Here is a 16331-nt window from a genome sequence, read left to right on the forward strand (position 1 = left end):
TAAAAGGAAGAAGTTTGGAACCAGCAGGACTCTTCCTAGAGCTGGCCGCCCGGCCAAACTGAGCGATCGGGGAAGAGCCTTAGACAGGGAGGTGACCATAAACCTGATGGTCACTCTGACAGAGCTCCAGCGTGTCTCTGTGGAGAGAGGAGAACCTTCCAGAAGAACAACCATCTCTGCAGAACTCCATCAATCAGGCCTGAATGGTAGAGTGGCCAGATGGAAGCCACTCCTCAGTAAACGGCACTTGACAGCACGCCTGGAGTTTGCCAAAAGGCACCTGAAGGACTCTCACACCAAGACAAAGATTGAACTCTTTGGCCTGAATGGCAAGCGTCATGTCTGGAGGAAACCAGGCACCAGTCATCACCTGGCCAATACCATCCCTACAGTGAAGCATGGTGGTGGCAGCATCATGCTGTGGGGATGTTTTTCAGCGGCAGGAACTGGGAGACTAGTCAGGATCGAGGGAAAGATCAATGTAGCAATGTACAGAGACATCCTTGATGAAAACCTACTCCAGAGTGCTCTGGACCTCAGACTGGGGCGAAGGTTCATTTTCCAACAGGACAAGGACTCTAAGCACACAGCCAAGCTAACGAAGATGTGGCTACAGGACAACTCTGTGAATGTCCTTGAGTGGCCCAGCCGGAGCCCAGACTTGAACCCGATTGAACATCTCCGGAGAGATCTGAATGAGACTGTGCACCGACGCTCCCCATCCAACCTGATGGAGCATGAGAGGTCCTGCAAAGAAGAATGGGAGAAACTGCCCAAAAATAGGTGTGCCAAGCTTGTAGCATCATACTCAAAAAGACTTGAGACTGTAATTGGTGCCAAAGGTTCTTCAACAAAGTATTGAGCAAAGGCTGTGAATACTTATGTACATGTGCTTTTTTTGTTTTTTATTTTTAATAGATTTGCAAAGATTTCAAACAAACTTCTTTCACGTTGTCATTATGGGGTATTGTTTGTAGAATTCTGAGGAAAATAATGAATTTAATCCATTTTGGAATAAGGCTGTAACATAACAAAATGTGGGGAAAAGTGAAGCGCTGTGAATACTTTCCGGATTCACTGTAGGTCTGCAAACAAACTAAGAAACTTAAGCATGTCGGTCAACAGTTTAAAAACACACTCACTCTATTTTTATTTCCCCCCACATTTTAGAATAATAATTTTTTAAAAATGATCAAAACTCTGGAGTAACACAAATGGAGCTATGGGAATTATATTGTGAAAAAAACCCTAAATAAATCAAAATAATTTCATATTTTAGAATCTTCAAAGTAGACGCCCGTTTTGTCTAGAATTTCCAGAAATTTATTCTTGACGTTTTCTCGACCGATTTCTTGAGGAATTTCCCTGAGATGATTTTTAAACAGTATTAAAGGAGTTCACACCGACGCTGGACTTTTATCGGCTGCTTTTCGGAATATTTCATGTTGTGCGAGTTTTAATGTGTGTGTATACACTGTATGGTGGAGTGTGTGTGTGTACCTTCCCAGGCACTGAGCAGGCTACTGAGGGCCTCTTTATAGCTGTTGGATGCCACCAGGCCGCGTGCACAGGAACCCTGCAGTGCCATAACGCCCACGGCTGAGAGAGCTGCGTTACATACGGCAGTCTCGGAGCGCAGCTCCTTCTGCAAAACACACGCAACATACACGTCATCTTCAGTCACTTCAAACCTGCTCTTTACACTCTTTCTCTGGTCGACTTCTGTGTGCGTAATCTTTCTCTTTTGATCCTGCAGCCAGGATATAAAGTATAAAACTAGGACAACGTAGACGCTTGGTTGAACTGTAGACACTTAAGGTACACATCGTAAGTAGTAGTGTATTTTGATTGCAGATCAAAACTTTGTTGCGCAGAGCGACGTCATACCGTCACCAGCCAATCAGAAGCCAGATCTGACATAAACAGGAAATACTACATACGTGATCGAGACAACATTTCTCAGTTGTGATGTTTACATCAAGCAACCTGTGCTAACTTACGCTACATCAGAACGCCCTTTTAAACCTTTTGTGACGTAACGATAATTCATTTTGATGCGTGACATCTTGCGCTAGTTGAGGAAAGCACTCATTATGCCTAATAAAAAAAATCCTACTTGTACTTCAATTACTGACTAGCTTTATTCATCACAGATAATGAACCTACCAGGAAAGTGTGTGTATCCCAGCAAACTCACCGAGCTCAGGCCAAAGAGTTGACCGAGTTCACCAAAGCTGCCGAGGAAGCGTGTGAGCGCCGTGTCCAGCGGCTGAAGCAGCACCACGCACGAGTCGGCGTTCACCTCACTCAGCAGTCTCTTCGGAGGCTCTGCGACACCGACGCCACACAAAAAGTCACACCAAAAAAAATAATAATAAAAACTTAAACTTTTCTAATCTTTGCAAAAAAGCAGCATTAATAAGTTATTACCTGACAAGAGGTATTTGCGGACGATGGCCCTGGCCTCCAGTCGGCTTTCCTTCCTGCTCTTGGCTGAAGCCGAGCAGTCTGTCATGCCCCTGATGGTGAGCGGACAGTGGGACACAGGTGAGAAGAGAGGATAAGGCTGCTGGCCCTGCTCTATCGTGAAACCCAGCACTTCCACACGACCGCTCAGGCACGTGAGCAGGCATTTCCCCCGAAAACACAGCGACTGCAAACACAACAGAGAGCAGAAATTCACGAGGTGCACAACTTACACAGGGATTTGATTAGGAGACTTAAGGATGCAGAGTGTGTACAACACTGAATGCTTCTAGTTCAATGAATAAGATCAGCAGGGAGAACTAGCCTTTGCTAGAGGTCGACTGATTGATTGGTTTTGCCAATAAATCGGCACAGATAAGCGATTGCTTATAAGCAATCGGTTATCGGCAAAAATCCACACCAATTGAAGTCGTAGACGGTTCAATTTCCAGGTCACGTCCTCACAAGAGCGGCTGAGAAGGGTCCGCTGTCATTATACAGTTCGGGAGCGGCCTCTAGAGGTGAAATAAAAACCATCACTGACTAATTTTTTGTTGTGTTATTTTAAGTATTTTTTTCCCATTTTGGATGTCTCTATTTTTATTTATTTGGAGTGCTACTTTGCGTTTCAGTTTAGAAATAAAAAATATATTTTATTTACTTTAATATTTATTAGTACTTAATATATATCTATTTAATTTGGAAAAAACTCCAGTACATTTTCATGGGAAAGTCAGTACTGTTTATTTTTGCAATGAAGTTCCGCAATATTTTACTTTGAATGTCATGTTTTCATTCAATATCAATTTTAAAAACTATCGGTCGATTAATCGGTTATCAGCAGGTAGGTACCGCCTGACTTAGTTATGGGTTTCGGTAAAATCCACTATCGGTCGACCTCTAGTCTTTGACATAAATAAGCCTACATTTTAAAACCACATCAGTGTGTGGCAGTGAAAAATGCTGCCAGTAAGATTAATTATACACGCAAAAAAAAACAAGCGATTGTGTGTCTGGGCTAGAAGTTGTTTTAATCATAGTAGGAATAAAAACAGAAGTATAATGGCAATTAAAGGTGCACCCAATCTAAAAGTATGTAAACAACAGTATGAGTTTTTGTTGTTGTTGTAAATGGGTTAAATGCGATGAAAAACCTCTTTCAAAAGTTGTGAACATATTCCACTTTAATTCTAAACAATAATGAGTCATTACTCTGAGAAACATTCGGATTGTTTTGTAGAGCCAAGGCATAGTTTAGATTAGGGGCGTTAGCTGGACTGTTAATCATCTGGGGCTGAGCTGAGATTCTTCTCAATCCAAAAAAAAAAAAAAAGTACTTCTAAATATGCGTTTTTTTCTCTTCTTGCATGTGAGGGCTAATTGCTTAAATAATATGCAAATTGGACAGAAAGTATCATAAAGCTTGCCTCTGGGGTTATTACTGTCATTATATGAAACGTTTATTTTCCTGCTTTTTTACCTGGCCTTGCTTCAGGACCAACACTGTGTGGTTCTGGGAGCGGTCATACTGGGCGTGGTATTCAGACACCTCCTCTTCCTCTAACTGATTCGAAACAGAGTTCCCTTCACCTCCTTCCTTCTCCAAACCGTTCTGAAGAACACTCTTGGCGTAGGACCTCCAGTCCTGGGAGTCCTCCGAGTCGCTCTCCAGCTCAGTACCTCCGTTGGCGGTGACGTGAGGCGCAGTCACAGCTTTGCTTTTCGCCTGTGATAAATGTCCATCTTCGGACAGTACAGCCGTAGCCTTGGCGTAAGACTTCTGTAACCGTTTCACTTTGGGCTTCTGTCTGTTAACAAGCTCGTTCTCAATCTTTGCTGTCGAAGGCCCCGGGCTGTGGCTGGAGGGGTCCGCGTGGCGGATTTTCTTCCCGTGGGTGCGCCACTTGTTTTTCATGTGCCGTTTTGTGGTATTTCGATGCTCGTGTCTGGAGCGAGAGGAGACTTTGTGCACCTTCATGGTTACTGCTTGTGAACTTTCATTGGCACTGGCTCACGGTGTGAAAGAACACCTGGGGAGGGGGGAGAGAGCGAGACAAGGATATCAGCTCCACATGAAATGGCTTGAGAGCCATGATTTGAAACAGGAAACGAGACTGATGGTCTGCTGAAGTGTAAACAAACTTTACAGTAGCTTAGCGAACTACATTTCTATCTTCAAACTCTTGAAAACGGGCTTCAGCCGATTTCATACCTGCTTTTTAGTCATACTAATTTGCACACATAATCGCCTGTTCCCCAAGTGTCTTTCAGACATAGTAAAACGCACTGCGGGTGGAAATTTATTCGATTCGCGTCGACATCGCCCTTCGTTTTGCACCTTTTAGCAGAAATGTCCTGATTTGCGAATTCTGTTCTGACAAATTCCACCCTCTTCCAAATAAATAATAAATAATAATAAATAATAAACTCCAGCAATATTTATTCTAAAGCAGCGGGACGGTTACAAAAAATTAAAGTGTGCAAATGGCCAATGAGCTTCTACTGCAGAGCAAGACCCGCCCCCCGGGGTGGGGCATATACTCTAGAGACCATTTAATTGGATGAACACAAGACTAGTACGGGATGAGTCATAGAAAGATTTTAAACCGATGAATTTGTGAGCTTTTTTGCATTTTAAAAGATATACCATCATATTGGTGTCACTTAGGGACCGGTACAAAAAGCTTTGAAACACCCATTTTGTTTTTCGAATACTTTAGATAGACCAGGAAGACTACAACATTGTCTCTTTATCGTCAAAAAGCCTACTGGTTTAAACATTTTGTTGTTCATAACTAAATGATTCTTGTTTTCTGCTACCCGTCATGCTCCACTCAGTGGTCCATTTCCAAATAGCGCGCTAGTGGATCAATAGTACACTCCGCAGGCTATAGAAAGCATCATCTCCTATCCTACTTAGTGCACGTTTATAGGGAGCAAGAAGCCATTCGCGATTCAACCAGTGCTCAGCAATAAGTGAACTAGAACTGCGTGAACACGAACTACTTTGATATTTATTTGCATTTACCTCCACCAGGGCTGTTCAATAATTTCACACAAACTTACGCAGTTTCTCCTTAGCAAAGCACTGCAGGCTAACTCGCTAGCTAGCAAGCACTTACCTTTTTGTATGAACAGCTGATGGAAAGAGAACGTTCAAGAACATGTAGCCATGAACGTTAAATAAATAAGTCTGTGTTGTTGTTGTTGTTGTTTTTTAAATGCAGAATTCTGTGGCTTTTTAGAGAGCTAGGAAATGAATTACCAGCTAGGGTCACTCCATGTGAACAGGCTCGGTCCTGTAACGTTTGAGCGCTAACGCTAACCGAGCGTAAAAGACTCGCATTAACTCCTATTTATGTTCTTCTGTGCAAACGCTCATAAACGAAGGCAGAAAAATATATATTTGATATATGTATACACTTTAATATTTCTAGATTATTATAGAAAATATATACAATACAACCTGCTGTTGTCTAGCGTATGCTCGAAAAGCGGTATGGACCGTACATGGCGGTGGACAATACAAAAGTATCCCGGAGTTTATTTAGAATTATTTAACTTTTTTTTTTTAATAGACAAAAAGTATAATGTATACGTACAGTTGTACAATCAATTTAATTAATAGTCACGCATAACGATTAAAGCTAAGTTTATACTTTGGTAACACAGAGAGGATGTTATTACAATATTTTTTCAAGCAAAATAGAAACCCGTTGCAATGTATTGCTTGGCCAACGACTATCGAGTTGCTAAGCACGTCATTTCCTGGTTTCCTCACAACATGGCGCTTTATTTTTTAGGCGAATAAAAAGCTTTAGTGCCGAATATATTATTTGTTTTACTACATACCAGTTTGAAATATAGGTTAGCTTGATATATGACAGAACACCGCGCGAGGTTTTAGAGACTGGAGCGAAGGTGAGGTAAGTCATTCGCCGCTGATTTAAGGGAACAGACTTTAGGGAGCGTCACTAAAATACACACATCATGCTCAACGTCGAGTTAATAGACCCAAACTGATATCTGCAACCATTAAGGCACTGGATAAAATGTAGAGAGTGCGTTAGGATGCAGTTTATTATAAGCATTTATACAAAAATAATAATACCAAATAATGGTAAATATGCAGGCGTGCTCTTTAACTGATTACAAAATATTCCATATATTGTGTGAACCAAGGGCGTAGATTTGCATATGGAATAATTTAGAATTTTAGAATTTAGAATCTTTTAGTCTTTGATCTGTCTATAATTTGTATTTAAATGTAAATACAAATCTTAATGTAAATATAGATGTTATATTTTAATAAACCATTTGGTTGTCAACATTAAACAGTCCTTTTTGTTTTTGTTTTTTTTCCAGGGTGGGTGGGTGTCCCTACCAATATTGAGACAAAACCTACGCCCTTGGTGTGAACCCTGAATAATCAACACTGTAGTTGTGTGTTGGATAAATTATGACGGTCACGTTACTGTTAAATCTTTTTCAGTCTCAATAATTCCGGGGTTTATTTTCATGGAGTTGAGCAGTGAGTTTTAAATAATTTCTGGGAGATTAATTTGAGAACAAGGTAAAAATTGAACAAACAAAAAAATACCCCCCAATTACAAATAAACGTATTTTGGTTTACAAAAGAAAAGAAACAGAGGCATCTACTCTTATTTAAATATGCAAATTAGAAACACCCCCCAAAACTACTTGTGTCTGCCCCTGGACAGGAGTAGTTTTGGGGGCTTTTCAAATTTGCATATTTAAATGAGAGTAGATGCATCTGTTCCTTTTACTTTTGTCAAATGGCATTTTACTGTGGAACTGCTGTCTTTGAATATATTATGCAATGCATATAAATATTGTGGCTTTTAAAACAAGGTTTGGGTGACTTTAATATATTGGGGGAAAAAACACCCCACATTTATATCTCATATTTATGTCTTAATTGAATGTAAGTAATTTCAGTGCAGTTTTTCTATCGTGTCCATATCAGGCAGTTCTAATGGAGAGACGCACAGGAGAGGGTACTCATGCTCAGTGGGTGTTGTCTGAGCTCAACCACCAGAGGGAGCTTGGAAAGTTCTGCGACGTGATGCTCAACACTCAGAGCGGTCAGATGTTCCTGGCCCACCGCAGCATCCTCGCTTGCTTCAGCCAAATGTTCAAGGACTTACATTCCTCCACATCGTATACACAGATCAACCTTCCACAAGAGTGTACTGTCGATGGCCTCGAGCCGCTGCTGCATTTCTTCTACACTGGCGAACTCCAGCTAAACAGCGATAACGAGGCGAAGGTTCGACGTGCTGCGAACGGCCTGTCTGTTCCCGATAGGTTCATTCCTGCACAGGGTTCAGTCTGTAGTGAAGACGTCGAAGGGAAGCCCCTTTTCCCCTCGTTGACCGAGGACACCAAACCTGACTTGACTGCGATACCACAATCAGCATCTCAACAGGAGGCGAAAAGCAATGGAGAAACCTCAGCGAGGCCAGAAGCAGCAGTTGCGGAGCTTGATGAGTCTCCCAGCACCAGCTCAGCCACGGTGACTCGCTCTGGCAGGAGGGTGAGGGGTCCAAGCAGGCTTTCCAGAGAGAATGCTGTTCCTGTAGACCCAAAACCAAGTGCAAAGAGAAAAAGAGCTGCAGCTCTCGAGGCCAAAGATGAGGACATCATCCTTACTGATGGAGAACAGACCAGTTACCAAATGCCAATTGAGGCTGAAGTAATTATATCGCACAAAAAAACCTATTATAATATCATAATCATAATTCGTAAGGTTAATTATAAGGATTCTGTGAAAATCAATGTTGTCATTAGTATAATTTGAATGGTTTTCTAATTAAGTGTATTTAATGTTTAGATTCCGTCGTACATTTCTACATTAATGCACTATTATTGGGCCTATAAGATTAGTAAGGAGTGAAACATGACGAGGCATGCGGTTGTTATAATAAAATAACCAACAAATTTGATTATTTTCTAATACAAACGTGTCATTAGAAGTGTTTTATTCCTCTTATACCGCGACATTTTTCCAGTGATTCCAGTTTAATTAAAGAACGGCATGCCGTTACATTTCTAATGCTGTGGAGCATCCACAAACATCTTCGTTCCTGTGATCACTTACGTTACAGCAGCTAGAAATGTTCCGTCACTAGCCTCTCGTTTATTCTGTTTCTTAAAGTTTCTAAGACAAAAAATGTAGCTCTGTCCTGCTGTCAGAGACGCCGTAATAGAAAATCAATTAACTGACCAATCAGAACTAAGAATTCAAAAATCACTGTGGTATAAGACTCTTCTACGAGTCTCTGTAAAAGATTTTGTCCGACGTAATCATTTTTAGGTGAGATTTAATAATTGTGACCAGCCTCTCTCTTCCTTCTTCTTGTCTTGCACTCGTCTCTGGTAGCTTTATGGAAACTCTGCCTTTAACCAGATTGTAATTCTGCATCACATCTAAAAATGGAATAAACACAATGTAGTGTGAATGTAAAAACAAAACAAAAGCTCTTTGTGTACTTCTAAAAACCTTTTTAATGAACATCCTGTGATTGGTTGCTCTATATGATCTTTTCTTCTGTGCAGGACGGACCTGGTGATAATCTGAACGATGCTGCCGATGAAGACGATGAGGACAGCGTGGGGGTTTTTACAGAGGACACGGACGAAGAGTACATGCCTCGCGATTCGCCCGTCACATCTCATAAAGGTCCACAAAGGAAGTGTAAACCGAAAGGAAGTTCTGGCGGTAAAGAAAACGGAGGCAGCTCTTCGAAAGATACACACAAGGGTTCTGTTCAGTGTCCTACGTGTCACAAAACATTCCTCAGCAAATACTACCTGAAAGTGCACAACAGGCGGCACACGGGGGAGAAGCCGTTCAAGTGTGGAAAATGCGGGAAATGCTATTATAGGAAAGAGAATTTGCAGGAGCACGAGGCCAGGAACTGCCTCAGCAGGACTGATATGGTGAGATAAATATCTACTCAGCGTTAATGTGAACTGGCAGAACTCTCACTGTATAAATGACGTGAAGAAATCCAATTCTTCAGAAAAAGTTTGGTACATGTACGAGTTGACGATTCACTGAACCCCAAAAATCTTGTTCTGTCCAGATGTTTTTCTGTTCCACGTGTCCGATGAGCTTTAAGAGGAGACAGGAGCTGCGTATGCACACAGTCACACACACGGGCGAGATGCCCAATAAGGTGATTTTCCCCCCAACAGTGCATTCAAAACAAATGGGGCAAAAAATGAGGTTATTTTTACTTATTTGAATTTACAATTTTTTTTTTGCATTTGTTCATTTGATAACAAATGCAGCCCTGTATGTGCTAAGTAAAGAATAAAACACTTTGGGAGAGGCTGTTATAGAAAAAATAACCAACGACATGGTGGTGTGAAGATGGTTATTTTTTTAAGTAACAGTACATCCAGACGTGTTTTCTTCTTCTTCTACTACAGCAGTTTTGCCAATGATTACCATTTCTTTATTAAAGGACAACACATCGTGCTTTTTAATCCGTTTATAGTTACATTTACATTTATATTTATTCATTTAGCGGACGCTTTTATCCAAAACGACTTACAAATGAGGAAATGCAAGCAAAGCGGAGAACCATACAAGTAGTGCTACCTTACAAGATCTTTTAATTGAGTTCTAGAAAAGCAAGGGGGGAGGGGGGGGGGTGGAGCGGCTTGTCATGTTACAGAGAATCTATAAAACGTAACGAGTACATTTTGGCTTTTTCTGCTTAGATTAGATCTAGATAGGTCCAAAAGAATATAATTATTTCTATCATTTCTAGCAAGTCTTAACATCTCATAATAATCATTTCTCGAATGGCTAGTATCTCTTCCTTAGTTACGAAATATTTAAAAAGTTTTATAGTACTTAAAAATGAGGTCATTTAAACAAAACCAACAAAAAGAAATGGTAAAATATAGGTACAGTAGACTCTGATACCAAATGCACTATTGATACCTTGATACTAGATCCAACTGTTTTCATTTCAATACCATTTTTTCCTGTTTACATTTCTCAGGCAAGATTATAGTATAGGTCTTTAAAGTATCAGGTGTAAATTAAGTGATGACAGCAATTAACATTTGTGAAGAGTGCTGTTTGTTTGAACGAAATACACTCGCCGTCCACTTTATTATTAGGAACACCTGCACACTCATGCAGTTATCTAATCAACCAATCGTGTGGCAGCAGCGCAGTGCAAAAAAAAATGTTAAGTTTCCGCTCCCTCATCCAGTTTGAGATGTCAGACAGGCAGGCGGAGATGCGTGCTATGACGGATGGATCGTCAGGCCGGAAGGATAAATAGAGCTGGGTGTCATCAGAATAGCAGTGATATGAGAAGCTCATGAGACTCAATCACAGGCCCTAGAGATATAGTATAAATAGAAAAGAGCAGTGGACCCAGAACTGATCCCTGGGGAATTCCGGTTGCGAGTTGCTGAGTTTCTCAATACCTTGAAGGATCTGCCTGAGAGATAGGATTAGGAGAGCCATTCTGGTGATGCGTAGGCTGGAGAGAGTTGACCAGAGACTCTGATGATGCGCACTGTTAAAGGCAGCGGAGAGTTCGAGTAGGATGAGGACAGATGATGTTGAGGTCGGTCTTGAGGTGACGGAAAGCAGGGCGGTCTCCGTGGATTGACTGCTTTTGAAGCCAGACTGCTTGGTGTCCAGGAGGTTGTTCTGTGTGAGGAAAGTGGAGATTTGTTTAAAAACCGCTCTTTCAGGGGTTTTGGACAGAAAAGGGACGAGCGAGACAGGTCTGTAGTTGTAGATTCTCAGTGTTTTATGTGTCACTGTGTACAGATAGTCTGCCATGGTGTACTGTCTTTTCAGGGCCAAATAGCACTGCATTTTACTCTGCTGTTGTGTTTGGGTTTCCCATTAGGTGATTTCCCTGTAGTTTTGTTTCATTTGTATTGTAATGTGGTCTAATCTGATGTGTTGGACTTTGTTGTTCTGGCCTGAAGCGTCAGTGTAGTGGGGGTTAGTAGGTGTTGGTGATCCTTCAGTGGAGGAAGAGCCTGTCTCTGGGTGTCTGGGGTGGAGAACTGGTTCCTGATTGATGTAACCTCGTTGGAAAAGAAAGTGGCGAGGTCGTCTGCCGTGAGAGAGGTAGGGGAAGCGGGAGGAGGGCGGCAGAGAAGAGAAGGAAAGGTTGTGAAGAGAATACGGGTGTTGGGCGAGCTCCCAATCGTCTCTGGTAGTATATGGCTTTGGCGGTAGAAAAAGAGGAAAGCAGTGTTAATAAAGTGGACGGTGAGTGTATATGGCATCATACATTTTATTGGTTTTATATAATTCATCAGTAATAAGAGCGATTATGCACAGTTATTTATGGTGGACTTTTTTTTTTAGTATATATTTTTTTTATTGGAAGCCTCTTCTGATCATACTGTAACGTTGTCCCCGTTTGTAGTGCACTTCATGCTCGGAGCAGTTCATGCAGAAGAAAGAGCTCCGAAACCATATGATCAAAGTGCATGGAGCTCCTAAACCACATGCAGTAAGACATTTTGAACTTTTGTTCACGACGGCACACTAATTTCAACTCGGTTCCGTTTTTATTTTCATTTGTATAGCGCTTTTTAGCAACAGACACAATGAAGACAAAGCAGCTTTCCAGAAATCCAGATGTAGATTTCTATTTAAATCTAAAGTTAAAAGTTAATCTCCTTGAGATGTTGGAAGGATGTTCAGTATGATAAGAGTCGTAGGATGAGCACAGGACATCTTTTATGATTACAGCAGCAGCTCAGAGTACAGGTACAAATCTACAGTATCCAGGTGGGATTGAAGCAAGGGTGAGAAGGTTTGGGAATAAAGCACATTTAAAATAGACATAGTCATGATTTACGTTCATGTCCAGAAGCCAGCGGAGTGATAATGTAGCCTATGTGTATTTTGTTAGTTATAGCAAATAGCCCTGGTGTTCTTTTTGTGACTCTGACTTTTTTACCGAATGTAAATGAGTTTTTCCAAAAGGAAATGTTGTGCTTTACTTTAAAACGTATTGAAGTGATATTAAGAGATACCCTGAGATGCCCGGTGTTAAAGTATTGAACATAAAAGAAGAGTTAGATTTTTTTCATGATGCTTGTATGTTCCTGGTTTTTCCTCTAGTGCCGTCTGTGCCCCAAATGCTTCCTGTCAAGTACCGAGCTGCGCCTACACGAAGCTGCCAAGCACCGGGGGGAGAAGCTGTTTGTGTGCGAGGAGTGCGGCCATCGAGCATCCAGCCGCAACGGCCTACAGATGCACATCAAAGCCATTCACAGGTTTTCTTTACAATTCTTTACACACGGGACCTCGGATAGAAACAGCGTAGCCGTAAGAATTCCATACAGGGCCTGCTACAGACATTTCCATACCTGGGATAGATATAGACCAGGGGTGTCCAATCTTATCCGGAAAGGGCAGGTGTGGCGCAGGTTTTCATTCCAACCGAGCAGAAGCCACGTCTGAGTCTAGTGAAAGCCAAGATCAACTGATTAAACAGGTGTAATCAGGTGTGGCTCCTGCTTGGTTGGAATGAAAACCTGCACCCACACCGGCCTTTTCCGGATAAGATTGCCCACCCCTGATCTAGACGATTGGCAACTTAAAGGAAAAAACAATGTTACAGTGTGTTAGTAAGGTGTTGGTCCACCACAAGCCACCAGAGAAGCTTTAATGTACCTCTAGGTCTCAACTTTTTCCTTTCATTTGTCATCCATCTGTGTATCCATGAGAATTCCATATATTCCCTGTACCTTGCATAGGAAAACTCCCCGCAGGATTTTGGCTGGATATGGATATTATCTAGAGTATTAAATGGTGGTATATGTGCAAAAATAATATTTTGTGATGATCTATTTCTTGCTTTTAAAAAAATTGTTTATATTCATTTAATTCATTCCATTTTTACAATTGTTTAGAGTTATTTTAATAGATAGATACAATTTATAATAACCCACTTTAAAGTTTGGGTTTTTGTCGTTATTATTCTCATTTTCTTTTTTTAAACGCTCAGTCATATTTGTTGGCGAACACGCCAACGTTCTCCCCCGTCTGCAGGAAGGAGCGTCCGTTCGTGTGCGAGATCTGCAATCATGCCTTTACTCAGAAGGTCAATCTGAACATGCACCGACGCACACACACGGGAGAGAAACCGTATCAGTGCCACCTCTGCGGCAAGACCTTTCGCACTCAGGGTAATTTGACTTCTAACCTGCCTACAGTCCGTATATCATAAACCAGGTGTATTTGGGTAAAATTAGTGAAGGTCCAGCTACTTAAAATTGACAGGTAGTTATAGGACACTCTGAAATATCAATGGACTGTCTGTATTCATTTATACGTCATATTAAAAGCTATTTGTGAAATTTTGGAGTTTGAATATCAGTCGTTTGTGTGTGTATAGCGAGCCTGGACAAGCATAACCGAACACACACGGGTGAGCGGCCATACAGCTGCGAGTTCTGCGAGCAACGGTTCACTGAGAAAGGACCTCTGCAGCGCCACGTAGCCAGCAAACACCAAGAGGGACAGCCACACTCCTGCCAAATCTGCAACAAGTCCTTCAAAGGTGAGCAGGCGTCCGGCAAATACAGGTTAATCCTAAAAAAAAAAAAAAACACAACGTAGAAAAATGTTTTCAGTTATCGAGGTCAAGGTGAAGGAGTCGTATTCTCCCAAACCATCCACGGGCGTTCATTGGTTTTTATCACATGCTGGCATTTAGGCCAAAATGTCTTTGCAGTGTCCTATCCTAACACCTTGTTCCACGTGTCCTTAAATTCTAGCAAACGATAAGAGAGAAGCATTTTCATTGGCCTGTATGATGCCGTGCATGTACGACCTGTTGTCAGTGTGCAAGCTGTGATGCCATATTGTGTCATCATGTTAAAAAAAGATCTTGTTTCTCTTGCCAGCTATCGAGCAGCTTCGCGTACACGTGCGGAGACACAAAGGCATGAGGAATTTCGAGTGCACCGAGTGTGGCTACAAGTTCACCAGACAGGTACAGAGGCACCGAACAACTCAGACATCACAGTCAAAGTTTAACAGTGAATGAAATATGTCCGGGGAGGCTACAGTGGCTTAATGGTTGCCTCAAACCTCCAGGGTTGGGGGTTCGAATCTCGCTTCCACACCGGAGTTTGCATGTTCTCCCAGTGCTTCGAGGGTTTCCTCCTCCAGTCTAAAGGCACATGTTGTTGGTTGTTTATCATTTCCAAATTGTCCGTAGTGTGTGAACGGGTGGGCGATTGGGCCGTGCAAAGGGGTCGGCTTCACGTCCAAGGTGTCCCCTGCCTTGTGCCCAGAGACCCCTGGGATAGGCTCCAGGCTCCCCATGACCCTGTGTTGGATAAGCGGTATGGAAAATGGATAAGTGGATGGATGGAAACATGTCCATGGTCCTACGAGCTTTGGGGTTGTATTACACCACATTGGTGCTGATTATTTTCCTGTAACAGCATATGCCAGTGTGTTGTTCCTCATATAATCAACCTCCACTTTGTGCTGGACCTCATCACACACCCCCACACTAGTGCTGATTATTATTATTATTATTATTATTATATTTTAATAACCTCACACCCTGTCAGTTTGTGTTACTTACTTTGAAGCCAGCTTTAGTTTGTTAATTATGTCCTTGTGTCCAGGCTCACTTGCGGCGGCACTTGCAGATCCACAACCGTGTGGAGAACTACAACCCACGCCAGAGGAAACTGCGCAACCTCATAGTGGTGGAAGCTCCTGCAGCAGGACAGGACCAGGCAGACGAAGCAGAAAGCGTGGCGCAACCAGACTCTGGCAGCATGAAGGATGCCGAGCAGGAAAGCTTCGGCATGGATGACGTGATGGAGGTGCTGGTGACGGACACGTTTCCCATTCAGTCAGATATGGTGGTGGAGCTGCAGGGTGACGGGAAAGCTTGAAGGAGAACAGAAGAGCAAGGTGCTGAAAGGTGCAACGCCAAGACCAGTTTTGTTCATTTCTGAGGATGGGCACAAGCTAAACGAACACAGGATACATACAAAGCATCTTTGATTCAGCTTTTCCAAGATACAAACAATATATTTATTGTGGTGTAGGTTCCAGCTATGCTCCTACACTACTTTCGTCTAATTATAAAGGCTCTCGGAGATGAGTCAGGACTAGAATGAAGGATTTAGAGCATAAATATGCCTTTATATTCCACAGATATAGCATTGGATGCATTTTCACAAAATCATTACAATATTCAAATTGGATATGTGTGTGGCGGCCTGGGAAAACCCCCTCACGTGGTAAAATTTGCGTCAAGACATCTTTAGACAGACTTTTTGTTTTGTTTGTTAAACTGACTCCTTACACAACATGATTTTTGATTTTTTCAGTCAGTAAAAAAAAAAAAAAAAAAAAAAAATGGAGGCATCACTTATTAAATTGTTTAAATTATTAAATAGTGCTTACACCAGGCTTTTTTTTTTGTTCACTGTTCTTTTTCTTTTTAAACTCCTATGGTCATCAGCATATGCTAGGATTTTCTTGTTGGCAATGTTGACAGCTCTGGTCGAGAAGTCAGTGTGTTATAGGTGGAAAAATCCTAAACCAACCCCAAATTTAGCGTTATGTTTTCAGGCTGTTTGGCAGAATTAAGCCACCACAACATGGGGTTTTCGGGCCCAGGGGTGTCCAGTCTTATCCGCAAAAGGCGGGTGAAGGTTTTCATTCCAACCAAGCAGAAGCTACACCTGATTCCACCTCTTTAAGCAGGTGATCTTGGCTTTCCGTAGTCTCCGTTGTGGCTTCTGCTTGGGTGGAATGAAAACCTGCACCCATACCAGCCCCTTCAGGATAAGATTGGACACCCCTG

The 16331-nt window shown here is 41.9% G+C and overlaps 2 protein-coding genes across 12 annotated transcripts in view; one reads left to right on the forward strand and one right to left on the reverse strand.

Annotated features, from left to right (window-relative positions):
- Nucleotides 1-6418, reverse strand: part of nol9 (nucleolar protein 9) — a 14495-nt gene extending 8077 nt beyond the window's left edge. The window contains exons 1-5 of one of the 4 annotated variants that reach the window (XM_053642996.1): nt 6319-6418; nt 3947-4496; nt 2431-2653; nt 2198-2328; nt 1501-1645 (exon numbers count right to left, since the gene is read on the reverse strand). In XM_053642996.1, coding sequence (XP_053498971.1) covers nt 1501-1645; nt 2198-2328; nt 2431-2653; nt 3947-4444 — 997 coding nt within the window. In that variant the 5' untranslated portion in view covers nt 4445-4496; nt 6319-6418. Of the gene's footprint in view, nt 1-1500; nt 1646-2197; nt 2329-2430; nt 2654-3946; nt 4497-5588; nt 6189-6318 lie in introns of those variants that run through there. The other 3 variants (XM_053642994.1, XM_053642995.1, XM_053642993.1) reach the window with 3 other exon arrangements.
- On the forward strand, nt 6246-15881 carry zbtb48 (zinc finger and BTB domain containing 48). Of its 8 annotated transcripts, none has more exons than XM_053642988.1 (11): nt 6246-6392; nt 7454-8182; nt 9046-9429; nt 9576-9668; nt 11907-11993; nt 12611-12765; nt 13544-13680; nt 13890-14054; nt 14401-14489; nt 14718-14844; nt 15136-15881. In XM_053642988.1, exons 2-11 carry the CDS (start codon nt 7463-7465, stop codon nt 15327-15329), a joined length of 2151 nt encoding a protein of 716 aa, XP_053498963.1. In that variant the 5' UTR covers nt 6246-6392; nt 7454-7462; the 3' UTR covers nt 15330-15881. The 8 variants fall into 8 exon arrangements, with proteins under 8 accessions (XP_053498963.1, XP_053498965.1, XP_053498964.1 ...); XM_053642990.1 differs by having other exon boundaries at nt 6250-6387; XM_053642989.1 differs by having other exon boundaries at nt 6257-6392; nt 7431-8182.
- The last annotated feature ends 450 nt before the right edge of the window (nt 15882-16331 follow it).

This window comes from Ictalurus furcatus, chromosome 15, assembly GCF_023375685.1.
Source record: "Ictalurus furcatus strain D&B chromosome 15, Billie_1.0, whole genome shotgun sequence".
NCBI lineage: Eukaryota > Metazoa > Chordata > Actinopteri > Siluriformes > Ictaluridae > Ictalurus > Ictalurus furcatus.

What these genes read in the sequence shown, in the direction of transcription:
- zbtb48 (XM_053642984.1), top strand. An exon ending in AAATGCCAATTGAGGCTGAA is followed by an intron (nt 8,183 to 9,045) that starts GTAATTATATCG and finishes TCTTCTGTGCAG; the next exon opens with GACGGACCTGGTGATAATCT. An exon ending in GCCTCAGCAGGACTGATATG is followed by an intron (nt 9,430 to 9,575) that starts GTGAGATAAATA and finishes TGTTCTGTCCAG; the next exon opens with ATGTTTTTCTGTTCCACGTG.